Source organism: Paroedura picta, chromosome 2, assembly GCF_049243985.1.
Source record: "Paroedura picta isolate Pp20150507F chromosome 2, Ppicta_v3.0, whole genome shotgun sequence".
In the NCBI taxonomy this organism is placed as follows: Eukaryota; Metazoa; Chordata; class Lepidosauria; order Squamata; family Gekkonidae; genus Paroedura; species Paroedura picta.
In genome coordinates this window covers 62833606-62859935 of record NC_135370.1, presented here as the reverse complement: position 1 = coordinate 62859935, position 26330 = coordinate 62833606, and the positions used below count along the sequence as shown (strand labels likewise).

At 43.8% G+C, this 26330-nt stretch overlaps 1 protein-coding gene and 1 non-coding gene across 2 annotated transcripts in view; both read right to left on the bottom strand.

Annotated features, from left to right (window-relative positions):
* Positions 1 to 13037, bottom strand: part of HEG1 (heart development protein with EGF like domains 1) — a 64784-nt gene extending 51747 nt beyond the window's left edge. Inside the window, exon 1 of the mRNA XM_077320363.1 lies at positions 12464 to 13037. Coding sequence (XP_077176478.1) covers positions 12464 to 12785 — 322 coding nt within the window. The 5' untranslated portion in view covers positions 12786 to 13037. The remainder of the gene's footprint in view (positions 1 to 12463) is intronic.
* Positions 13038 to 19498: 6461 nt separating this feature from the next.
* On the bottom strand, positions 19499 to 19604 carry LOC143831035 (U6 spliceosomal RNA). The gene has a single exon (XR_013228675.1). It is a non-coding gene; the product is annotated as a U6 spliceosomal RNA (small nuclear RNA).
* Between the last annotated feature and the right edge of the window lie 6726 nt (positions 19605 to 26330).

Genomic DNA, 26330 nt, shown 5'->3' with positions numbered 1-26330 from the left:
GAGTTGCCATTTCCCTTCTACGTAATGTGTGTTGGTTTTCTTAGTCACACCCACTTCTACACATTTCCGGCCTACTTTCTGACGATTGGATTGTTGTCATCATCAAAGCACTCTCTCGCATGCTCTGACTATGAGTAATTTCATTTTTAATTTTAAAAAACCAGCACTAAATAGTGATATATCAATAAATGAACCATTGTATTGACAGGCCAAGCAGGTTCTCTAAATTTACAGCTTCCTTAAGAAAAAGGTGTCCTTTTCATTAAAATGTGCTTTTTTCCGTGTATCTCCACAAGGGACGGGGCTAGACTCACATTTTAAAACTGGGGAGACAGAGAACTTGCTTGACCTATCGTTATCATGGTATATTGAAATATCAGTATTTCAGTGCCTTTAAAAAATGCAGCCATAATATTGATATATGTGTAAACATGTGTAAATGTGTAAACATGTGTAAATAATAAACTATACCACTACAGCCTCTTTTGAAAATCCTGCTTATTTAACACCTGTGTAAAAGAAAACAGTCTCCAGGACAGTGAAAATGAAGAGGGAGAGCAGATGTTTAACAGAAGTGTACCCAAACCAATTCCAACGCTAGAGGATCAACTTCCAAGAAAATCAGGAGTAAGTAAAGTGTGCAGAAAAGCTTAACATCTGACACTTTAACCAGAATACCCAGCTGGCTCTCCCCACCCCACAACTTCTCAGCTGTAGAGCTTCTCTCCTGTGAGCACATTGCAAGTAAGAAGCGGTAACTGGCCCACCACCAGCACCGGCAGGTTTATTTGTCCCTTTCTGAATCCAGCAATATAGCAGGATGGGGACAACATGCATCACATTTATAGGGCAAGTATGGTTAAATAGTCAGGTCACGCAGAGAGGCATATAGTATTTGGGGATATTCTTTCAATCAGCTAGGGAAGCAACCATAGCCATTAACCTGGTAACAGCCCTAATAAAAGTAATCTCAGCATGAAATAACTGCATTGTTCCATTGTTCAATGCTTGCTTTTTCAACATTGGCTGCAAGGCACAAATCACCGAAAACCAGATTAAACTAATTCTTCTCTAATCCTGCTGGCATTTGGTTCTGTAGATCTCAGTTGGTTCACAGGCCTTAACTGGTGTGAGAAATGTACTGCCTAGCACTCGGTCAAGCATATGCAGCATTTCGCACTTTTACATGCTGCATTGCTGTGAGCTCTGCTCTTTCAACCAAGCTACGGTGCTCCATCTGCTTATTTTCACCATCTTCCTCCAGACGGCGGCCTGTTTCCCACTGCCTGTAAAAAAGCGGAACTCTCGCTCAAGTCTCTCCCTCTCACATCCTTCCAGGACATTGTCTCAGAAGGGTGTAGTTGCATCGGCCTGAACTTCACTTGGACCTCAACACCCTATCATTTTTACCTCTCCCCCCAGACATGAGCCATCCTGCCATCTGGCATGCGGGGGGGGGGGGAGGGTGCAAAGCTTGGGAGGGCTTTTCTTTTCCTGATCAAAGCCCAACAATCCCCATTTCAACTGTGAGCTGAAAGCCACAATGAAAGGAGGAAGGTGGTTGATAGGAGAGAGTTAAAGATCCCTCCATGCCTTAACATCTGCTGCATTCATCCCCACAAAAGTCACAAGTTGTTTGGGCCAGAACACCGTTATCACTGTATTCCCAATGAGATTATAGGACATGAGTAGGTTTCTGATCTGCCAAGGCTCTTTTCCTGATAAGCTGCCTTGTGTTATCTTCCAGACTGCTCTTGGCTCTGCCGGTAGTTCTTTTGCCAACTCTGCACGACATCAGGCATGCTTTTGTCCTTTCAAACGTCCTTTGCCTTTCAGCAAAGTACCAGGTCTTGCATCAGTTCTATTGGAGCTGCTCATCTATTTTAAAATTAAGCGTTTGCTTAAAAAAAAAAAGGTAGAATATTTTTTTTTGTTTTGTTGGTTCTGTATCCACCTATGTGTTATGGCACCTTCACTCTCACCATATTATCTTTGGAGAAAATAGTGTGCATGGGGAGGATCTGGCTTAGATTGTCCATATTTAGTTATTTACTCACCAGTTTGGTGTAGTGGTCAGGAGTGCGGACTTCTAATCTGGCATGCCGGGTTCGATTCTGCACTTCCCCACATGCAGCCAGCTGGGTGACCTTAGGCTCGCCACAGAACTGATAAAACTGTTCTGACCGAGCAGTGATATCAGGGCTCTCTCAGCCTCACCTACCCCACAACAGGGTGTCTGTTGTGGGGAGAGGAAATGGAAGGTGACTGTAAGCCGCTTTGAGCCTAATTTGGGTAGAGAAAAGCGGCATATAAGAACCAACTCTTCTTATTATTTACTAATTCATTTCTATGCTTCTTTTCTGCCCAAATAAGGCCCCAATGGGGGCAGTCATCAAAATTTAAAAGCATTTGAACAAGAAAACAGCATTTAAAATAATATATAAAATAATTCCATAAAAACACATAAACACCTAACACCAGAAATAACTTAGTGGTATGCCAAACAAAACCAAAAAAGACATCACCAATGGGAGAATCTCCTGGGGGAGGGAGTTCCCAAGTTTTAATGCATTCAAAGCAGGGTCTCCAAAGATGACTATAGTGGATGAGTAGGTTCATACAGGAGAAGGCAGTCTTTAACATATACTGTCCACAAGCCATACAGCAAGTTAATGGTCAATAGCAGCACCATGAAATGCGCCAGAAACAAACTGGGAGCCAATGTAGATAGGACAAGACTGGAGTGATATGGTTCCAATGACTCACTCCAGTCAACCTTCTAGCCACAGAACTCTGTACCAGCTGAAGCTTCTAGACAGTCTTCAATGGAAGCCCCAAATAATGTGCACTGCAGTAATCTAATCTAGATGTCACCATAGCATAAAGTTGATTTCACACTAAGTGTGCTTGTCACACATATATCAAAAGTAAGTCAGAAGCAGAAGCATAACCCATAGCCACTCCTTCTGCCCTTACCCCCAAATCACAGGATAATATCAGCAAACAAATCAACAATATCTGTTTACATACACAATTCTCAATTAAAACTGCACTATACTAAGAGTACCTTGTTAATATAGAAATACAGTATTTGCTGGCGTATAAGACTACTTCCCCCCCCTGAAAAACATGCCTCCAAGTGGGGGGGGGGTCGTCCTATACGCCGGGTGCACTTCAGTTGGGATAGACATAGCTGCCCATAGTGGCCCATAGTACTGTATTTTGAGTGGAAATGTTGGGGGGTCATCTTATACGCCGGCAAATACGGTACATGTTTTAAGACATTGCTACACTGCAGCTTTCTCTATTCATAAAACCAGTCTGTGAAAGAGATGAATGCATTTTGACCCTCTGCCTCCAACTGCAGCTGGTAGACATTCAATCATTTCTGTATGTAGAGCATACTTGAAAATCCACCTTAACCAAGTTGCTTCAAAGTCTCCAGGAAAAAGTCATTCACCATATTTACATTCTCTCATGCTTTGGTCATGGGCAATAACAATCTGGCATAGAATTTCATGTGTCCAAAAGCTCAGGGTATTTCTGAAGGCAGGGAATGTAGTGTGCCAGCTGCCGAAGGCAGGCAGCATATTCCTGCTCCTCCACATGACGTCGCCTACCTCCAGTGTCTGGCCAGCTGCCAGCTCGCTAAATCCTCCATTTTAAGGTGCTACTTCGGGAATTCCAAAAAGTGGATTCACCACCCAAAAAGGCGCAATCCCCCAGCGAACAACCAGTATGCAACCAGCATAAAGGAGGTATGGAGGGGGAAATACTCAATGGGATCCGCAGCTTTGTCCCACCCGCGCTCCTGCCCTCTCCCCTCCATTTCCTGCCCAGCAAAGGAGGAAACTCCTCCATCATTTTAAATGGAATGAAAAGTCTCTCCAAGTACCTCATAAGCTGCCCGCTTCTTGCACGGTTAAACTAGTAGGAAAGCCCATTGCATCCAGGAATGCAATGGGCTCTAGTGGCGTACCTGGAGGCAGGAAGTTGGGACGCGAGGTGGCCAGGAAGTAAGTAGGCGGCTGGGCGGGCATGGCTTGACGAAGGGAGGTTGTAGATGGGCCGGCGAGAATGCAAGGTTTGCGCAGCTGGGCGGGCAGCTGGAGGCGGCAAGGCCACCTCCGAGAGGCACTGGCGGAGCATGGTGGAGAGGCGGGCAGCGGGCCAGGTAGGCGGCCACATCGGCGCGGGCAGGTGGCTGGCAAGAGCCACTTGGGCAACAGCCGTGTGAGTATACTGGAGAGATCGCGGAGCGAGCAGGCGGCGGCATTGGGGGGACGAAAGGCTGTTTGGGGGAGGCGTGGCGGCCGTGACGTACTGGAGACGCAGTTGGTGGCGGGCAATCTCGCCGGGGGGGAGGCCTTGTTGGCATGGCGGCCAGGTGGCACAGCAGCTGGTGGGGAAGGGCCTCGCTGAGGAGGAGCAGGCACTGCAGGCGGCCACTCCAGGGGCCATCCCAATCCGTCCCAAAGCTGGGCACGTCCAGATTGGCCCGCTGACCTGGACACCAACCAGACACCACCTGGACAGGGTGGCCCTTCGCGACCCAGACTGGGCTGCCTACATGGCTCTTTCTAAAATATAAGAGCCACTAATGGTAAGGATGTCTATACCATCCGTCCGTCCCCCCCAGCTCTGCCAGCTGGGGTGGTTTAGAACATAATTAATAAGGGTCCCATAAACAGTTAAAAGACTAAAAATGCAATTAAAACATTACATCAGTTAATGCTCCTAGGGAATAACCCGCTGTTAAAGTTTGCGACTGTTGGTTTGGCCTATACAACCTCCTCTCACATTCAGGGGGGGAGTTTATGGAAGAGAACCCATGCCCTATTGTTCTATTGTGCTATGGTTGGTTTTCCTAAAATAATAAAACTAGTTAAGAGCCCTCAGCCCCAACACAATAAACACAATTATTCAAGTTTTCTGAGTCACATATATTAATTGAAAAAGAAAACATACTCTTACTTCTCAAGATCCCTATCATGTAAAGCATCCTAACATAGTCATCATTCTGGGTTCTTTCATCTGAAGTGATAAATATAGTGTGGGATATGTAGCATTCTCTCCTCAATAATAAATAAGGCCAGGGGATTAACGGCTTGTGACCAAATATAAATGTATTGGTTGTTCTTTCCTGTTACAAGTCTTCAGATCTGAAGACTGATTATTTTCTTCAGTAAAAGTTGGTCATTGTGAGCCCTGGCTTTGAAATATACTTAAATACAAGTCAATAGGCATGAAAGAGTATCATTTTCAGTGCTTTCATTCTGCTACTGGACAAGTTTATTTTAAAAAGAAAGGGCCCCCCTCCAATTCTATTCACCTCTTTATGGGTTTACATTCACCTATTTTCTCTATTATTATTCTAAACTAAGATCATATTACAACGTTAAGACCTGGAGCTTAAAGGAGTCTTTATTTGTTGTTATCTGCACTATATCATATCCTGCACTAGATAAACATTGGCAATATTCTGAAAAGAACTACAATTCAGCATTAAGTCCTATAACACAAACTGGAATCAAAGATGAAGCTAGCACCTGTCAAGCACTAACTAAATAATCATACCAACTTTTACAACTCGCACCGAGGGCAAAAGGTTTTTGCACATGGAAAGTGCTAAACTTCTAGACAAAAACTGCTCAAATTAAACCCCACAAATGTGATAAAATATATTAACAGTAATTATATACATTGAATTGTGAGGAAGGAAGGATGGGCCCCTTGATGTCCCAGTTTTAGGTCTTGCTGGGTGACTGTGACCAGTTCCTCTGAAAATTCTAAAACCTGAGGCAAATTCTCCGCTTAGTCATATCGCTTCAGGTTCTGCATTTCAAAATTTGGCTCCTTTTGTGTGTGATGAATGTAACCTAACACATTTGCAATAATTACTAAAATTTATTGCAGGTTAATGAAGCATTACTAAAATTTATTTTAGTAAGGCTTCATTAACCTGCAATAATTAACTGTGGTTTGTTTAAACTCAACCTTGTGCAACAAACTGCTTCATCAACCAACTCTTAAGTTGCACATCCAGATTTGGGCATTAACTTCATTTGCTTGCATCTTGGTTCTCCTTTCACGCCCAGCAAGTCTTCCATATTAGTGGTGTCTCTGTGAACTGTTAGCAATGAAGGGCAGGACTACTTAACAGGTGGTGGATAAATATCTCCAGCCTCAAGAGCACTTCTTGGCCTCTTTAGGAGTCCTCTTTGGCCCTTCCACCCTATTTGTCTCTCTTCCATTCAGTATTCACAATTTCTTGCTGCCACATACATAAATGCCTCCTGCCTTTTAACTTTAAGCCCCTTTTATTGCCTTACACTTGCTCATCACCTCACACAAGACTTCTTATTTGGTTGCTCAAGAACTACAGGTTACATTCATCCCAACGTATTTTAGCTCCATAGCCCTTCTTCACTATAACAACACACTTCACTTGAAGGTTCACAATCACTTCTCCTAGCGAATCTTATTTGGTACCATTTAGTACTTACTTTCCTGCCCTTCTTACCCCAAGATTTATTTTTAAGTCACAGCTGCCCTTGGCTGGCTCCAAACGAATGCCCGGGTGTTTGCAGCCCTTACAGACTCACAACCTAATAATAAAGTCTGGTGAGAGCAGCCTTGGGATGTCAAAGGCCTGTATACACCCTACAGAAGCTCTCTCAAGGCAAAGATCTAGCATCTCATTTGCCAAAAGACTTTTTTACCACCCCCGCCCCACTCTTAACTCTGAATGCCCAGGCACTGTGGCCAGCATTTCAGAAGCCTAGGTCTGAAGACAAAATTACAGTCAAATGAGCAAAATCTATTTTAACAGCTCAGAATGTCAAGGTTTTTTAGAACTTCCTTTACCCAAGGGAACTGCATTCTTCTAAGATTATATTATTACTTGGGCTGACTGCCTCTGCAACACAGCCTCTCATTTCCCTTTTGGGTGGGAAAGTTTTTTCTCCTTGTTCATAGACTCTAATTATGAGTTTAGGCTGAAGGGCGGATGTTAAAGTTTGGAGCAACCCCAGCCAAGCAGAAGCTGGTTATGCCTTGTGTGAAATGGCAGGATAGTAGAGGAGTACAGGAGAGGTAGGAACTATGTGCCCATACATTCCCAGTTAGCTCACTTTCCCACATAAATCCCTGTGGATTTCTGTGCCTTCTCCTAAACCGATCCATTAACAACTCGCTTCTATAGGCCTCAAGTTCTAATATGGCTGACTTGCTTTCATTGAGCTGTAGATTGCTTTCATTGAGCTGTAAGTAGAGCTCTCCTTACAAAATTACTGTTCATAAAGCATAGCTCTCTTTCCCTCCGTGTGCACCATACTACAAGGCCACCCAAGAGACTATCTGTATTTCCACACTCAGACTAAGAAACATTTATGGGAAGTACCTGTATCTTTCTATAACCTGAGATGCAGGACTCACAAAGGTGCTCAAAGAGTTGCCCTCCCCCACCCCCCTCACTGGAACCCTATGGACACAAAACAGGTAAACCACTCTTTCTTTTGCTTGGAATGTGCTTTTACTTATAAGTCCAGTGGAAGCCCTGAAACAGATTAGCCTACAAATCAGGGTCTCTTGGAATCCTGGCAAGGATCAAGGAAAGGACAAAACACTACAGACATGAGGTAATTTACTAGATAATTTCCTCAAGTTTCTAAGAAAGGAATCTTGTGTATATCAACACATCTTTTTACTCTCTTGCTGCCAAAAGTTATGATTAATCTGTTTCACTATAACCCAGAGAGCCTGCCATAAGGCAAATCACAAGACTTGCAACCTGTAAAGAGTCTCAATGCAGCTAACAGGAAACTGACATTGAGAAAAAGCTTATTTGGAATCTATAGGCAGGGACCCACTGTGTTTCTGAAGAGTCTATCTGGGACGCTTAAGTTCAGCTCCCAGTTCATCTATTGACACGCTGGGAGACTAAACCAAATTCCTTCCAGGAGCCTCTGCACAGTTATTATATCAACTAATCCTGTCTTCTCCCATTGAAAGGAGAGATCAACAGTCTCTTGGATGCTGCTTGAGACCTTTCTGCATATTAGGAAAATACAGGTTATGCATCTCAATAAACAATAGTATTTAAGGTCTTTATAAAGGTAAAGGTATCCCCTGTGCAAGCACCGAGTCATGTCTGACCCTTGGGGTGACGCCCTCCAGCGTTTTCATGGCAGACTCAATACGGGGTGGTTTGCCAGTGCCTTCCCCAGTCATGACCGTTTACCCCCCAGCAAGCTGGGTACTCATTTTACCGACCTCGGAAGGATGGAAGGCTGAGTCAACCTTGAGCCGGCTGCTGGGATTGAACTCCCAGCCTTATGGGCAAAGCTTTCAGACGGCTGCCTTACCACTCTGCGCCACAAGAGGCTCATTTTAAGGTCTTTATAAGTACCAATAAAATAGCTACCCACATTGTGTATTGAAAATGCTGTACTTTTATAAACTGCAGATTCCTCAAATGTCTTGCCTTGTTTAAGAGGATGTTGCTAATGTGCCACAACCATCTTGATGTACCTATATTCCTTTCTCTCCTGTTGCAATCCGTCCTCAAAACACCCCATGTGAGATAGGAAATTCTTGATCATCCATCATAACCAAATATAGACTCAGATGCAAGTGCACAAAGCTTCCTGAGGTCACAAAAAGGCACTGGAGACTGAAAGAATGGCTTCTGAATCCCTGCCTAGCTTCTTATCATGTAGAATTCTTCCTTCCTTCTAATGTAAATGCAATTCTTTCCACATTGTTTATAATTAAGCACTGAAGAACTGTCACAGTAAAGACCATGTAGACCAACATCCTGCCTCTAAGAATGAGCAGGGCTGGACTACATATAAGAAGCCACAACCTTAGCATCTGGTAAAGCATGTTGTATCTTTTGGTCCAAAATCCTAGCATTCTGTTAGAAGCCATTTTTAAAGATGCTTTCATAGAAACATAAATATGAGAAGTTTGCACTGTCTGCAAATACCACTTCTTCTGCAGACTTACAGTGGGATCTAAGCTAGATAAATAATGCCATCCTAGGCACAGTTACTACAGTCTATTGCAAAGTTTTTCAATCTCCGAGCTATAGAGGAGCCCCTGAAATATTTTTTAGCCTTCAAGGAGCCCTGAAACTGGGCCAGAAGTTAGGTCAGCTAGTCATGCGTCTCTGAGGAGGGGGCAAGAAAGGAGGTGGTTTGAGGCAGGAGTAGGCGTCCAGGCTCTGCCCCCTTTCCCAGGCATGGTAACTGTGAGAATACCACCCCCAGGTCAATGGAAGGAGCCCCTGGGGAATTCTCATGGAGCTCCAGGGAGCCCTGGTTGGGAATCTCTGGTCTATTTGTTTCAGTAGTATTGTACGGTTATCTTTGCCCCCCAATATACAAAAAGAGTCAATAACTAGAACCTATTAAAACAAAGCTTTGAAAGCTTTGCCCATGAGGCTGGGAGTTCAATCCCAGCAGCCGGCTCAAGGTTGACTCAGCCTTCCATCCTTCTGAGGTTGGTAAAATGAGTACCCAGCTTGCTGGGGGGTAAACGGTAATGACTGGGGAAGGCACTGGCAAACCACCCCGTATTGAGTCTGCCATGAAAACGCTAGAGGGCGTCATCCCAAGGGTCAGACATGACTCGGTGCTTGCACAGGGGATACCTTTAACTTTACCTTTATTAAAACAAAACAGTAGTCAACGGGTCAGTCAGACATCATCAACTGAATGCCAATGATTGGACCTTGATGAAACACTATCCAAGTACTCCATGATACCAAGAATTACCATGTGTAGGTGGCAGCCCACCTTTTTTGTTGAACTATGACCTCACAGAATAGCAAAGACAGGCTGGCAGTCTCTTATGCCTTGCTGGAATCACCAGCCACACAATTCATTTAGAAGCAGGCACCTTTGCCCTGCCTCATAACCCTAACCACATTTAAAACATTTTTGCCTTCTATAGATGTTAAACATAATTCATAGGTGCTACAAAGTTTACCGATATAACTAGGTGATTAAATGTGTCTAACTGTTCCAGTGTGTAGCTTTAATACATATTTTATTTGCTTAATTTCATGGTTTTTAATTTGTAACTAGTTTCTCTGGGGGACTGCAGCATAAAAATCAAGACTAGTGCTCAACCTGTTTTAATATCATTCATGTGCATAGCCTACATATATCGCTTCAATCTGTGTTTAACTTTAGAATTAAATTTTATTGTTTAATAACTTCTTGTTGTATTTAGTGCTTCTTTTGTTACATTCTAATAAAATAATACTGCATATACCGGAGTAATATCTGATCATCCAACTCACCAAACATTTAGGTTAGTCTAATGCCAAAATCTAGAGCCACCTTCAGGGTTGTTACAAAGGTGAATGGAATAATGATTGTCAACCATTAATATATAGCAGCCTAGGAATGTACTTGTGTTGTTCAGCCCCCTCAACACAGCCAAGGCCATTCTGCACCTGAGAAATAAAGTGAAATATTTACCTTATGCAGACGCCAAATTTTTGGCATTTTACACGACGTTGCCAACATCCAGCGTCCAAGCAGCAAACCAGTAGCTGCATCCTCCATTTTAAAGCGCTACTTGAGGAATCTCATAAACTGGATCCCCCAAACTATGTAGCGATAGCTAGAGGAGAGCAACCAGCAAGCCACATGTGAACTGCTGCGGGTTCATGTGAAAAGTGGCAGTATATAAATAAAAAATAAAAAAATAAGAACCTGCACCTAGAATCCAATGCTGTATGGATAGAGCTTATGAAAAGGCTTGGCAAATGGTCAGTCAGCTCTGACTGAAATGACCATCACCCAGGGATAGGGACCATCACCGAGGGATAGGGATTCTTTCACTTTTTCAGAGCTATTATTCAATGGTGGACATTTCTTTAGATGACCCCAAATGCTATAGCATTCACAGACTACACCAACATTCCACAAGACATTCCACTGCTTTCATCCTCTCCCTGGTTCTCACTGTGTTCTTTTGAGATCTTGGATCATATATCTCTGCAACAGAGGGATAACTGCAATGGGATCGCTTCAAATGCACATTTTATAATTCTTTTAAAGCGATTTCCATCCACATTGATGGGATGACAACTGTTTACTGCTTACTAGCCCTAAACCAAAAGCATTTTGCTGTTTCCCAATCTTGGGAAATACTGAGAGAAAAAAAAAGGGCAGATTAAAAAACTTTTATGCACATTGTTTCCAAGAACCGTGCAGCTGGCTTGTCCTGTTCAGAAAGAGCAGGACCACAAACTGAACTACTACTTAGCGTTTCCCTCCTTTCTGTTTTGTGTTCTTTATATGTTCTAATCTCTTTGGCATTAATACCCCTTTCATTAAAAGCAGTGACACCCTTTCCCTCAAACATTGTGGGTCAATTTAATGTTATAAAACTGAAAAAGAACATCGAAATTAAACCGCCTCAGTGGTTAATAACAGATTCAGTATAAGTCAGATGTTAATGTGAAGTCACATAGCTATCCTTTTGCTTGCCACTCGCAAGCCATCCTTCACTTATACTGCAGCAACACAGGTCATAATGGAAGAGCGCTCCAAAAGCACTCCTTTTGCAACATGATGCAGTTAACAAATCAAGTAGGTCCGTGGGTTAAATTTAACGCCTTAGATTTCCCACTGTTTGTCTAAGTGAAGGTTCTCCAAATGCCGGGCTTGAGTCCGCACGCAGTCCAAATGTATTATTTCTAATAGCTTTTCAGTTACAGCGTGTGGCATTTGGAAATAACTCTACTCCTCAGAACAGAAAAGTTAACTTCAGGAACCATACATGACAGGTCTGCCTTTGCATCAATGCTTGGTGGGGGCTTTGGACCCCAAGAAGCAGCCAATGGCCACTACTTCAGGTTCAAGTGGCGAAGTTTTCACAGGTCAGACTGGAGTTTGTTCCCCCGGGAGCTGATCCCGCGCATTTCCTCCCCTCCCCCCCCCCACTCCCCTCTCCATTCTGGGGCCGCAGGGACGTAATTCCACTGTCTGAGCCAGCGAGGGACGGAGCAGCTGTTCAGGGCTACTTGCTCCGCACATGCCTGAGAGCGGGCAAGACGCCTCCCGCCCCCTGAAAGCCCCTCCAGGCAGATCCATTGTCATTAGAGGGGCCTCCCGCGCCTCAGAAAAGAGAATAGGCAGAATGAGGAAGGGTCGTGACTCGTGTTGCTGCTGTTATTGGGGGATGTTTCCAAGAACACGCCGGCCTGACCAAGCCTCTTTTTCTACACCCTCCCCCTCCCCACACACGGAATGACCGGGGGGGGGGAGCAGCGATCGACAGACGGGCAGCAGTCTGTTCCCCTAATCTGCTGGAATCCCCGGGACCAGACAGGATCAGATGTGCGGAGACGGAGGGAGGGCTAATGCAACCCTCCCCGAGCAGCTGCCGCTGTTGTGTGCAAACAGCTTCCCTTCTCCACCCTTTCCCCTTCCCATCCACTCACCCGGCTGGCTGCTGCCGCCGCGTCCTTCTGTCGCCGGATCCCAAGCGCCGCTAGCCGCAGCGGAGGGCTGCAGCAGAGCCTGTCTCTCCGAGGGCAGCGGGCGAGTGGCCGCCGCCACAGACGCTTCCTCGGGCGGGAGCGCACGAGACCCCTGCGGCCCCGCGGTGGGGGACTGGGGACGGTCGGGGGAAGACGACGAGGAGGAGGAGGGGGAGGAGGGGGAGGAAAGGGGGTCCAGGGGAAAAGATCCCGCGAAGAGATGCAGCCCCACGAGCAGAAGGAGGCTGAGTTGATGGAGCAGCAAAGTGCACGTTGCTGGCATGATGCTCGGGGCTTCACATGCCCGGCAGTGAGGAGGAGGAGGATGATGAAGAATAATAATAATAATAATCAATGCGAGTCATTCAGGAGCACCGGCAGCAACGGGCTCGGTGGGTGGGAGCGACCGGGCAGGAGCAGCCTCCGCTCTAAAAGTTTCCCGGGTCCATTGTGAGGCTGCCGGAGAGAGGGAGCGCACGGGGAGGGAGAGGCAGCCCGGGAAGGGGCTAACAGCCGCATGCGAATTGCTCGCAGCCTGAAACTAAAAGCGCCCTCGGGCAGGCTCCTCCCACAGGCTGACATCACCGCCCCATGCCGCTCCCCTCCCTTCGGCGGCCCTCCTCGACGCCCCTTCCCCCCCCCCCCCCCGCGTGTAATGCAGCTGCTCCCGTGGGGCGGCGGGAAACTGAAGAGGCGGCCTGGAACTTGGATAGAGAGCAGCAAACAAGTCGCGGCCGCGGTATCAGCTTGGGGAGGGAACAGCCGCCCCCAGCCCAGCTGAAGCGTTCGCGAAGGAAGTCGGAAACCACAGAACAAGGCTTCGCCCTGTTACTCCTTTTTGTACCCCCAGGAGTCAAATTCCCCATGAGGCTGATTGCTCTGCCCCCTGCTTTAATGGTGCACGTGAGAACAGAGAAGCAGACCCCCACAGTCGCATTCTCCACATGGGCTCACCTGGTTTCCTAATTGCTGGTATGACTTTATGCCAATAAAGGTACTCTGAATCTGGTATGAGAACAGGTGCAATGGGGTTCCACTTGGCAAACAAGCAGTGGCCAATCTTTTTTCTCCTGGGTCACCGGGGCTTATCGCCATTAAAATAAAACAGCACTCAAATATAGTTCTATTAGCACACTGTTGGAATATTAGGTGGCTTTCCATATTTCATACCCCCCCACACACACACACACAGAGAAGCTGGTGTTGGAGGGGAGATTTATGGATACTGTGAACTGCCAAAAAGACAGATACGTGGATTCTAGATCAAATTAAGCCTCAACTCTCCCTGGAAGCTAAAATGACAAAACTGAGGGTCACATTAAGATAAAGAATTGCTGGAAAACACAATACAGTTAGAAACAGTTGATGGCCACAGGAAAAGACCCAACATGAGATGGACTGACTCCACAAAGGAAGCCTTGGCCCTCAGATCTGAAAAAAGCTGGAAGTGCACCACAATGCTGTGGAGAAGGGGGGGGGGGAATAACTTCTCAACATTGTTGAACCCACAGTTAGTGTTGCTAACTCATGGTTGGGAAATGCCTGAAGATCTGGGGTCAAAATCTGGACACTGCAAACTTTGGGGAGCTCACCAAGAATGAGAAATCATAAAGTCCACCCACAGAAGCTGCTATTTCCACCAGGGACACTGGTATCTGCAATCCAGAGATCAGTTGTAATTTCAGGAGAACTCCAGGCCTACACAGCCATGACCCTGAAATGAGCAAAAGATGGGTAACTGGGACAAAAGAGGTGGCCAGCTGTTGACCCAATGATGTGGCATAGACAACCAGGGGTGGACAAAATGTGGTGCTCAAGAAGTCCATGGACTATAACTCCCAGGAGCCCCAGGCAACAAGGTGCTGGCAGGGGCTCCTGGAAATTGTAGTCCATGGACATCTAAAGAGCCACAGTTTGACCACCCCTGGGTCTGGGTTTTTCTTGGTTTTTCTTGGGGGTAATGTCACATGGTCACCTAATGGTTATTATTATTATTTTTTTTGATCCATCATTCTGAGTGGCTGCAGGTAATGGGAGCTCGGGGTAGGGAATCTCTCTCCTTCACTGGGGGTTGGAAACCTGTCCTGGGCAGATAACCCAAACAGAAATGGCCACCGCAAGCAGAAAAAGTACAAACAATTTATCCTTGCTGTGCTAGTTTTCTATTGCTGATGAAGGAATATTCAGGGCATTTCCACATATCAGTAAAAATAGTGTTACACCTGCTGAATGGCGTAGCGCTAAATATTATCATGCCTCCCAGCCCCTCCTCACCTTTTTGCTGACTCGCTCTTGTCTGCAGCCTTTTCACACTTCTCACCCTCCACAACTACTGCTGGAAATGGCAGAAGAGAGCAACACGCTTTATACACGACTCTTCTGCCTGTTGATCAATCTAGGCAACCAATCCCCTTTCTCCATGTTTTAAAGGTCCCGCAATGCCTATTTTTTTTAATTCATACTTTTCTGTTTGAACACCTATGCATCTAATCATAGACAACCATAGATGCATAGTGCTATTTGAACACCACCCCTTATGGAATCACAAGTCTTGTTCCTGATTTTTTTTGGGGGGGAAGACTTTGGAGAGGCACCCTTTGTGTTACAACTTGGAAAAAGTTTCTGGCATATGACAGTCAAAGTTGCTTTTCACAGTTTATACTGCTGACATTCACATGTAAAACCTACATTGCATTTGACTTTAATTTCTCCCCAGAAAGCTAATCCCTCCATAACTTGTTTCACAAAAATATTAAACTATTGTCTGTTTTGCATTGAATCAGCACTTCTCATTCCTATAACACTTTACAAATTTAATTACTTTGAATAGTAATTGTTTTTCTTCTGTAACCCAGGCTTTTATTTCAAAGTAGTTTCCCTTTCTGTCCCGCTTACAACACTGTGACAGAGGAAGCAGGAAAAGGGCATTCCTGCTGGGAAAAGCCTTAAGTGGGGAAAAGGCTGATGAAGTGGGAGTGTAACCATGCCTTCAGTCTTCACCAGATAACAGTATTTTGGAGTGTGAAATTCTTGCCTGACAAATCCGGACTGCAAAAAAACTTACCGTACATCACAATACCTTTATCCACTTTTAAGATGCCACTTTTATCTAGGTTTTGTTTTGTGATGACAAGGTAACCTGGCTATCACAGTCTAATTTGTCCCATCAAAATTAGGCACACTGTGGTAAACAATCAACAAGGAAACAAGAACTGCAGTTCAGCAACACAAAAGATCCCTAGTTGTGTACGTGCACGAAATCCCTGCAGCAGGAGGAGCTGGAAAGATTCTGAGGCAGCAAAATGGCCTGTACCAGTTTAGCCTGTAGGGAGACTTTTGTTTTATATGCTGCCCTTGTTTTTTTATTTAAAAAACACAAAACCTCTGTCAAAAAAGAAAACACCCCATTAGAGTGGAAGGCTCTAACATAGTGATCCAGTTTAATACTTCCATAAAATAATGTAGGGCAATTCTGGAAAATTATAATCCCTGGCCAGTGGAACAGTCTATTTTACCACCTCATGCGTCCTGTCTTTCTACCACACTCTGCTGGCCAGGACTCAGGTAAGAGGACATTGGACTGCATTCCTCAGAGTTTGCTACTTTCAACTTTTCTTCTTCACCTGAAACTTCATGGCATGGCATGCTGTACCAATACGATATGCTGCTGAAGTATTTCTCTGCCAGCATGCCTTTCCCCCAAATTACCCTAGTACTAACCTTCATATTTTGCTCTAACATATACACTCTTTATGAGCTGTTTTTTTAAAAATTACAATCAAAGTGTAGTATGAGCCACTGAATGAGAAGTTTATAATTATGTAATACCAGGTGTAGTGTAAGGTCAGACAGAAATCTCTAGTGTTCTCTCATATATACAAACTACAACCCCCCAAAAAGAAATGAACAGGTTTCTGTTATGAATGTTTGATGTTCACCAGTACAGCTATAAAGATGGATGAACTAAAATCTCTAATCTGATGCAGAGGTAAATATACCAGTAAGTAACACTGACCAAGTTTTATACATTTGCCATATTGCATATGCAAGACAAACAGGAAGATTAATAGTAGGCTGAAACCCTTTAAATCAACATCTAATCCTATGCCCATTAATAGAGTGGCAAGAATGCATACAATTTCAGCCCTAGAACAGAAGAGGAAGAAGAGTTGGTTCTTGTATCCTGCTTTGTATCCTCTACCCAAAGGAGTCTTAAAGCGGCTTACACTCGCCTTCCCTTTCCTCTCCCCACAACTGACACCCTGTGAGGTGGGTGAGGCTGAGAGAGTCCTGATATTACTGCTTAGTCAGAACAGCTTTATCAGTGTTGTGGCAAGCCCAAGGTGACCCCGCTGGTTACATGTGGGGGGGTGCAGAATCAAACCCGGCTCGCCAGATTAGGAGTCTGCACTCCTAACCACTACGCCAAACAACATCAGCAAAACAAATTGAATGAAAAGTCCAGGCTTACTTCAGACAACTTTTTGGTTAAAAAAGAGCTATTTGGCTCTGTATTCCCTGACTGATGAACAAATATTGCTGTTGGACTTGATATTTTTACATTTCAGATTGTCACTAACAACAGCAGCTAACAATCAAATCTTATCCATTTGGTGCCTCTTAATAACTGTCAAACAGCCTTGGGGGATGAACTGTCTGGCCTCTCCAGGGCCAATCAGGGTGCAGCCAGCTGAGGAGGGGTGGGGGGGAGAGAGAGCACTTCCCAAAGGCCTGCAAAGCACCCTGGGTGTGCTTTCCGGGCCTTTGGGAAGCCCTCCGGCCGTGGGGGGCAGGGGAGAGAGGAAGCGCTTCCCAAAGGCCTGCAAAGCACACCCGAGCCTTACGGAGCCACCGGTTCTGCTTGCCAGGCCTCCGGGAAGCACTCCCTCCCCGCCAGCCCCCTTCGACCTCAGCGCTGACGGGGAGGTCCCTTTCAAAGACCGTTCTTATGAACGGGCTTTGCGGCTAGTGCAAGTAATAAATCTGAGAAATAACCCTCAGACCTAGCAAATACATGTCCTGTTTTATGAACCAGTGAATCTGCTTTTGAATTTATCCATTCATCAGAAATGAAATCTGTTGTAATAGTCTCAGACAAAGTCCCACTAGAAGGAATGCAAGTAGTCTGTAATAGTGCCAGTGCTCTTTCGATAGTTCATAAGCATTTTAAAACAAACCTGCTGTCTGTATCATTGGTATTCATGGTTCATGAAGAGTCATACTTGGAATTCTTGTCAATCAAAAGGCCTCCAGGAATACTGAAGCATCATCCACATTCATATAATAAACATTAAATATATAACTGTAAATATAACTATTTTATCGCCTGTGTACTTAATCAGTTGACTGTCAGTTTGATACACGACTGCCCATCTGAGAAACAAGCTAAGTAACACTGGGTTTTGTGTGGGAGATAGCAGGTCAAAGGCACAGATTTGCGTGAGGGAGAGCAAGGTGATTTCACTCGTTGCTTTTAATCTTGTAAGTGCGGAGAAGGATGTCTTAGACCTCTGTTTTGATGAGAACATTGGAACAAAATGTTCTGACCCATTTTGAGATTTTTTAAAGGCAGTTTACTAATTTCCGGAATTTCATGTCTGCTTTGAAAGCATCATCTTGCCAACTCATCAGAGCTCTTCAGTTCCACAGGCTCTGTCAGCACATCTGTATCTCCATTGAGAGCAGATTTCTTCCATTTCAGTCACAAGTTGAATAGGGGTGGAGAAGTGCTGCTGGGTGGGAAAGTACTGTTCCTCCCTTGCTATCATCAGTTTGCTTCTGTATTTTACGTGTTGGAAAAGGAAAAAAATGTATGCTTCAATGTCCAGAACTAGAAGAAAGGAGAATCTGGTTTGCACGTGCCGCTTACTTGTCCCTTGAGATTTGTGGAAGATTATGTTTAACCATTATATATGAACACACACCTTTGTGGTTAGCAATATACCAGATATTTTAATAATATAATTATAATATGGAATAACTGCATCGGTTAAAACTAGCTACTAAATTAACTTGACAGGGTATTTTATTCTTCAGGCAAGAAATCATCTTGGCAAGAACAGAAGTTAGAACCAGAACGTTTTTAGAAAGATCAGAAGCTGAAATCCTGAGGGGAAAGTATGAAAGTTTCTGTAGCATATTCCTGGTTTCTTTAGCAAATCCAGGTTTTTCTTTCCTCAAAGAAAATATTATATATATTAAAATATTATATATATTGTTAAAGTGAGCTAATTCTGTGTGGGCTGATTCCTCGCCTTTAGTCACTTCATGAATGGTCTTATTTTACAACCCTGCAGTATCACAGAACGATCATACTCAAAAGTTGAAACTTAGCACCATTGTAAATCTTAAAAACAGAAAAGTGACAAATGTATGTGGATAGGATTTCAACTAAAGGTTTGGCAGACACCCACACAATCAAATCATCATCAGATGTCTTCAAAGAAATTGTAAAAACTATTAAAAGAGTCATACTGGACTGGAGTTCATATAAACCCAGCATCCTGTTTCCTTCAGTGGCTACAAGCAGGGCATTGAGATCAAAGCCACTACAGTTAGCCAATGCACAACTGCCCTGGGCCCTGTATGGAGAGCCCCAATTGGCCACAGCCCTATTCCAGTGGAGGGGAGGAGAATGACCATTAGTTACTCACTGAAAAGGGTCCTTCTCCTCTGAGGACAGGCAGAGGACAATCTTGATTGGGGTGATTCCCTCCACTCTCTCAGGGAGGCAGGACTAAAATTCTTCCTCTTCCTGTCTCCTTGGTGGGTGTCACCCATTCTTCAGTTTTGATACACCAATCTGAACTATAACTGTAATAAACTAGTAAAAGGAGGTAGGCATGTAGTGATCAAGACTTAATAGGTAACTCCCCTCAACAGGAAACTCTTAAGACAAACCTTTACATGCTATTTTAATCCCTTATCTCTAAAGTCCTGCAAGAAGGTCCTTGACTCTGGGGTTCTCCATGATCTCAAGGGAACCATACAACTGAGAGGAAGGCTTTGAACTTTACAAATCTCATGACATTCTTGCACAAGGATCGTGCTAGTCATCTCTGTATAGCTCCAATTTCCATATATGTGCTGCCAAGGTGAGAACTGAATTACTTATGCTTGGTTCCAAAGCTGAACCTGTGGATCACTCCTAAATTCCACATGGCAAAAATTATTAGCCAGCAAGGCTGATACATACATTAACAGAGTTCTGATTCTGACCTTGGAATCCAGGCAGTCCCAACAAAGTGAGACATAAATTAAAAAACATGGACAGCCTCAAGGATAGGTAGTCTGTTGACTCACTAACCAAACTGCAACCAGGAAACCAAAAACCTTGCCCACTTCTCATCTGCTGCATTCCAGCCAGGTATCTGTATTGTAGTTATGGGGATTGCTTAAAAGAAACCTGTAAAAGTATCATCAGCATAATGAGACAAAGAATATAATTTGTGATTGGCAGTACATCTATCCTACTCTGCTAATCTTTAACAGATGGGGAAAGGTTCTTAAAATATGCCTAGACTGTTGAGGAGCTCTTTAGTTCCCTTTAGCCTGTACTAACTAACTAGCTGCTAGCTAGCTAGCTAGCTAACTAACTAACTATCAAATTTGTATCCCACCCCTCCCGACAATGTCAGCTGGGGCAGCTTACAGAATAAAAGGCCAATAGCCACATAACCATAAACAATAAAATCAACAGTCCCCTCCATCCCTTCTCTTAACAAATTAAACAATTAAACAACAAACAAGAAGAAGATGGTGGTCTAAACTCAAAAATACAGTAACTTCCCTGCTCCCATATCCCGCCACGAGTGTGGCTCAGATGGTATATACTGTTCATCAGAACTTTGTTGCCAGGCATCTAATGCTAGGCACTTGATGTAGGACGGCACCCTCAGATGTAGGGCGGCACCCTAGGCACCCCCCAGCCTCAACCAAAAGCCTGGCTGAAGAGTTCTGTCTTGCAGGCCCCGCAGAACTTTGATAAGGGTCCATCAGGGCCCTTAGCTCTTCCGGGAGCTCATTCCACCAGGTTGGGGCTAGCCCCTGAGGTTTGCACAGCACCATTGGGGGATGTTTAAACTGATCAGTACTTTGGCCATGAATAGTCTGCTGTTTTAAGAATCTAGTTGTTATAATGCCTACAAGTAGCAGGGCACGTTACTGCCTTGCAGGGCTCTTATATGGCAGTCTGTAGCTGGGTAATCTGACTGAGAAGCCGACTGCAAGAAGGCACAGCCAGACAGAGAATGGGCCAGAGAGCTAAATAAAAATCTTAAGTCGAGGCAAACTGACATGTTTTGTTGTTTATGACATTACACTAGTACAGCCAGAAACTCAGCTAAAAGTATTAGTGGTCTTTGCTTAAGCTGCCAGGCCTGTTCAGAAGCCTGATTAAGGTCCTCCCAATCAGCAGACAGGTCCTCAGCCATTTGAATATGTGCTGACTGTCCTTATGGAGGTTCTCTACTGACTCTAGCCCTGATGGTCAGTGCCATCTGCTCCATCTGGCATGGCCTCCCCAGACCCTTTAGACCCTTTTTCAACCTTTTGACTGTGGAGGAGCCCCTGGAAGATAGAGTGGTAAACTATGAATTTGTTTAATACCTGTTTAATATATTTTCAGGGGCTTTGGAACCCCCTGGAATTGATATTGGTTGGCCATGCCTCCCTGCCACAGCTTCCAGAAGTGACATGTCACCAAAAGTGACATCACCACTCATGTTAGCAGACTAGTTTGAGGGGAAGGGCGGGGGAGACAGGAGGCAGTTTAAGACAGGAGTATGTGTGTAGGCTCCGCCCCTTCCCAGGCACAGAAACCATGAGAGAATTCACTTACTCATGCTTGGGAGGAGGCAGGACGAGCAATGGGAGTGACCTTTCCCCTAATTTGTGGATGAGTCCAATAAGGCAGTAGGGGGGAAACCGCAGATCCCCTTTGGAGTTCTGCATGAACCCCTGGTTGAGAATCCCTGCTTTAGGGATTTTTTTTTTAATCTCTCAAATCCTTTCGCCAGGGGATGATCCAAGACACTCTGCATGGAAGCAGAGACTATTATACTGAACCAGAGCCCCTCCCCTCAGCAAAGGGGAATTTACTTTTCATCTCAGGTACTTCTTGTTGGGATTCTTGTTTTGCATCTTTGCAAGCATACCCTGAGACTGAAGTGATGCATCATGGGAATGCTCCATCCTGGCAGTTGATGGCGTGAGAAATTAGACTGGGAGTCTCTCTGTCTACGTTCAGGTTTATCTGACAGAAAATGTGAAGTAATCGCTACTTCTATATTGTGAATATCAAATAAAACGATGTAACAGAACCAGATTGTTAACTTTACATAAACAAAAGAAAAAGAAAGTGTATCTCTGAAGACCTCAGAGAAAAAGTTACTGTTAGGATTGTGTTTGACTGTTCCCTAGTATGTAAGTAAACATATTGATTATTACTAGAGAAGATAATATACCTTATTATTATTTAAAATAGAAGAAGAAAACAACTAAGGAAATTGCTGTCGTCACCTGGCAGCTTTATTATACAATTTTCTCATTCTGCTGAACAAACTCTGACTTGGGAGGTTAGTGTATGTTGACCAGCTTCCACAAAAGATGTCATCATTTTTTCCCCCCAGTTAAGATATTGATAGAAATCAAATAGCCCAGTAATACACTCAATATTTTTACCATTAAACCCAAGTCTGTCTGTCTGTCTTTTCTTTCTTTCCACCCTCACCATCGTCTGACTTTAGTTAGCCAGAAGGATCTTCTCCCCTGCCCCAATCAATCATGTCTCTCATACCAGGAGGAGGGGGGAATGAAAGGTAGCTTGCAGGTACATTACCAGTTGCTGGTGTCAGTCTGCATCGCAATAGCCTCTCAGTCTGAGGAAGCCCTGGGTTGCTCCAGCTCAGTGTGGTGGGAGCAATTAAAATGGTCGCTCTGAGGATTTGGTCTTGGAACTACAGCAGATCTCCAAACTACAGAGATCAAATTCCCCTGGAAAAATGATTACTTTGGAGGGCAGATTCCATAGCATCATATCTGTACTGAGTTCAAAAGGCAAGCGAGAGCACATTTAAATGTCTGGGGTATTATGGTAATTATGGTTAATTAGTTTGTGCTAAATTACTGTATATACACGTGTATAAGCTGAGTTTTTCAGCACAGTATTCACATTGAAAAAGTCCTCCTTGACTTATATGCAAGTATATGTGGTAATTGAACTAACAGCCTGCTCCCAGTCAGCCAATCGTTAACATTGCTTCTGCAAGCCTCCTGCAAGCTGAAGCTTGCTGGCTTCTTGTAGGACAGCAATGGTTTGAGTGAGGGACTCTGATCTTTTTTTTCCTTTTGCCTTCACTTCTTCCAAACTATTCTTTTGGTTTATGTGGGTGGGGTGAGGTGGGTTTTGGGGTTGCTTTGGGATTTACTGTTTCTCCTAATGTTTATTTCTTCTTTTTTTCTGAGGGGCAGCATTGTTTGCCTTTTCTTCTTGGGATTGTGTTTCTTTTAAAAGTTGATTTTTACAGTTCTTTCTTTCAGTGTTTTGTTCTGGGGGGGGGGGCACTGTAGCTGGACTTAGACTAGTCCATTCTCCCAGTTTGGTAGCTGTTGTACTTGTTGTAGGAGGTTGCCAACTTCGGGTACTGTCGTTTTGCTCTGGTTTGCAGGCCCTCTTTTGCACTGACAGAGCTAGTTTACTGTTTTTCTTTGAAATAAATATTCAAAAACATTTAACCTACTGGTGCCTCAATTAATGTAGATTTACCAGTAACAGCTGCATTTCCCACCCTTGGCTTATATGCAAGTCAATACGTTTGCCCAGATTTTGTGGTAAAATTAGGTGCCTTGGCTTATATGCGAGTATATATGGTATTGAGTTTTAAATTCAAATTCTTAGCCTTGAGTTACACACTTTGTATCTTAACCTCACGTAATGTTTTGCATGCCAATGAAGGTTTATTGTATTTCTCAACTCTCTCAGAGTTGGCAACACTAGTTCTTATTCATTTGCCAGTAAGCCCTATAATATCATCACTTATTATTTTGGATTTGTTTCTTCAGACACTTGCCCTGAAAGTAGTTGCTCTGGCATGCATAACTAACACCTTCCAGTGAAGATCAACACAAAGAATTAATTCAGGTCCTGCCATTTTCCTTTCCTCATTTAGCAGCCCTTTGATTACACTGACATTTAATGACCCAATAGCCACCCAGGCCAGTTTTCTGCTTCTGATGTATTTATAGGAACTCTTATGGGTTGTATTAACGTTTTCAGTTATATGTTCCTCCATTTCACTTTCATTTGCTTTACTGTCAACTTACATTTGTTCTGCCAGGGCTGCTACTGCTGTTTCTTCTCCCCATTTGGGCACTATAAAAGAAAAAAGGAAGCCTTTTTTCTTTTATAGTTTTCTTGTCTCTGCTAATTATACAGGCCTAAGTTCTTTTAGATTTGATATTTTCCTAATCTGCACAATTGCATTCTATGTAAGCTTTGTTTACTGTAGGATTTAAATAACTTCCAATCATGTTGAAGAGATTTGACATCCAGCAACTTTTAAAGTCATTCTTTGACGTTTCCTTTTCCAAAATCATATATGGATGTTTTAGATTTTTTCAGCAACTTTCCATTCAATCCGTCCTCCCTGCTCAAGAATCCACCTACCCCAGAACACCAAACAGTCCCTGTAGTAAAAAAAAAATAAAGGTAGGCCGTTTTAATTATATTTTATTTATGTTTTAATTATTTTAAAATCTAATTAGGTATCCAGCCTTCTAGCAAATGGCACAACTAGCAATGTACTCCCTGAACAGACTCAGGGCAGGTAACACCAATAAAATAACAATACAAATATATACAATGCTATTTAAAATCATAACATTTTTTTCACTTGCAGCCTAGCTGGGGATGCTTCAGCCTTATGATTATAATTTCATTTATATGCCGTTAGTTGTCAGCACCAATAACAGATGATTTCTTGAATACAACCATAACCTGAGAAAACAGTGTCTTCTTTTTCTTTTCTTTTTAAGGACCTGAGTAGAGCAGTAGTAATCAAAGAGAAATCAAGAGAGAGGAAACTGGAGAGTGTTGAAGAAAGGACTCAGTGAATGAGCGTTTGCCCCACCCTGTCAAATGCTGGCTAGACAGAAAGGAGATAGCCTGTGCGGGGAAGGGGAGAATGTGCCAAACCTTAATCTAGAGCAGGGGTAGTCAAACTGCAGCCCTCCAGATGTCCATGGACTACAATTCCCATTTGCTGGCAGGGGCTCATGGAGGGCCTCAGTTTGACTACCCCTGATCTAGAGAGCTGTAGAAAAGATCTCAGTGGCAGGCCTGTACAAGCATGGTCCTATGTGGGACTGCAAAGAAGCCATGAATATGAAATAATATAGGTGGGAATGGATGTGAAGAAAAATCCTGGTCTTACAGCCAGCCCCATGCAGATGAAAGGTTTGTTGCTGTGTGAGTGGGAAGGAGACGATTCAGCAGGCAAAGGTGGGGAATTGGTGTTGCCAAGAGGAAGATAAGAGGAAACAGTGTGGTGAGGGGATAATGAGGTGCCCCTTTCAAGTTCAAGTTCTTGTGGACCTGACAGCCAGCCCCATAGTACTGGGCCATAGCTAAAGGCTGCTGGCAGAAGGAAGAAAAGAAACCTCAAGATGGGGGCAGATAGGGATAGATTGTCTAGTAGGTGGGAAGGAGGGAAGGAAGCAAGAAAAGGGCAATAGGGACTTCCATGGAAGAAAAAGTGGGGGAGGGGGAAATGAGATACCCCTGCAAGTCCTTGGGGGTCCCCTGCTTGTCTATCTGTGTACTCCAAATAAAAAAATCCTGCGGGCTCCATACCCACAGCCAAGATCCTATTATATGCTTATCTGGAAGTCTGTTCAGCTTATCTGCAGTATTCTTTCTGTTTTATTGTCTATTTAATTACCTCCCGTTCTTTTGGAGGCTATTGCGATATTTAAAAAATTGATTGTTACTTATCAAAATGAAATAAAATACTTTTGTCTGAGTCTGAGCTCACCTCATCAAATGCATAGGACTATAAATCCATCATGCCTGATATATATGCACAAAAGGAAGGATGGGGTGTAATAAAGAGAAGCCAGTTCAAAACAAAATCCAATCCAGAGTGAAGACTTAACTCAGCATGGGTGAGAGACACTTCCATTTGTTGCAGTTGATCTGGTAGACCAGATTAATGGTCTCCAGCTGTTAATTATAAATCAATCACTGGCCCAAGCCATTTTCCTTGGTCACTTAAAGGAAGGGATTATCTGTCCATTACTTTAATAAAAATCATTGGTGAAGACTGATCAGCCTCTCTAATCTACCCTTTACCTGAGGAACATCACAGAGAGTGGTAGCAGAGTTACATCCAGGTCTCTCTGATTGGCACATGCTGCTCTAGAGGCATTTCAGTCAGGCTTCAAGCAGGACTACGAGATGGCATTGGTGGCTTAGTTTATCTCCATTTGAATTTTGACAACGGTTATGATGCTTAGTTGTTATTACTGGATTTATCTGCAGCCTTGGATAAAGTTGGTATCAAGTTGGTATCAAGTTGGTATCAAGGGATGTATTTTAGAATGATATAATTCCTTATGGATAGAACCCAGATGGTTGCTGTTGGAGACCAGTTATCATTGGTGTGAAATGCGTCCTATAGGGATGCACGAGACTCAGTTTTTTTCCACCCATGTAAAGTCCTTGCATTAAATTATTTTGGAATTGAAGCTGGGCATCATTAATATGCTGGCTACTGTGGTTAAGGGTAAACATGTTGAAACAGAATCCTGACAAGATGGAGGTGATGCTGGC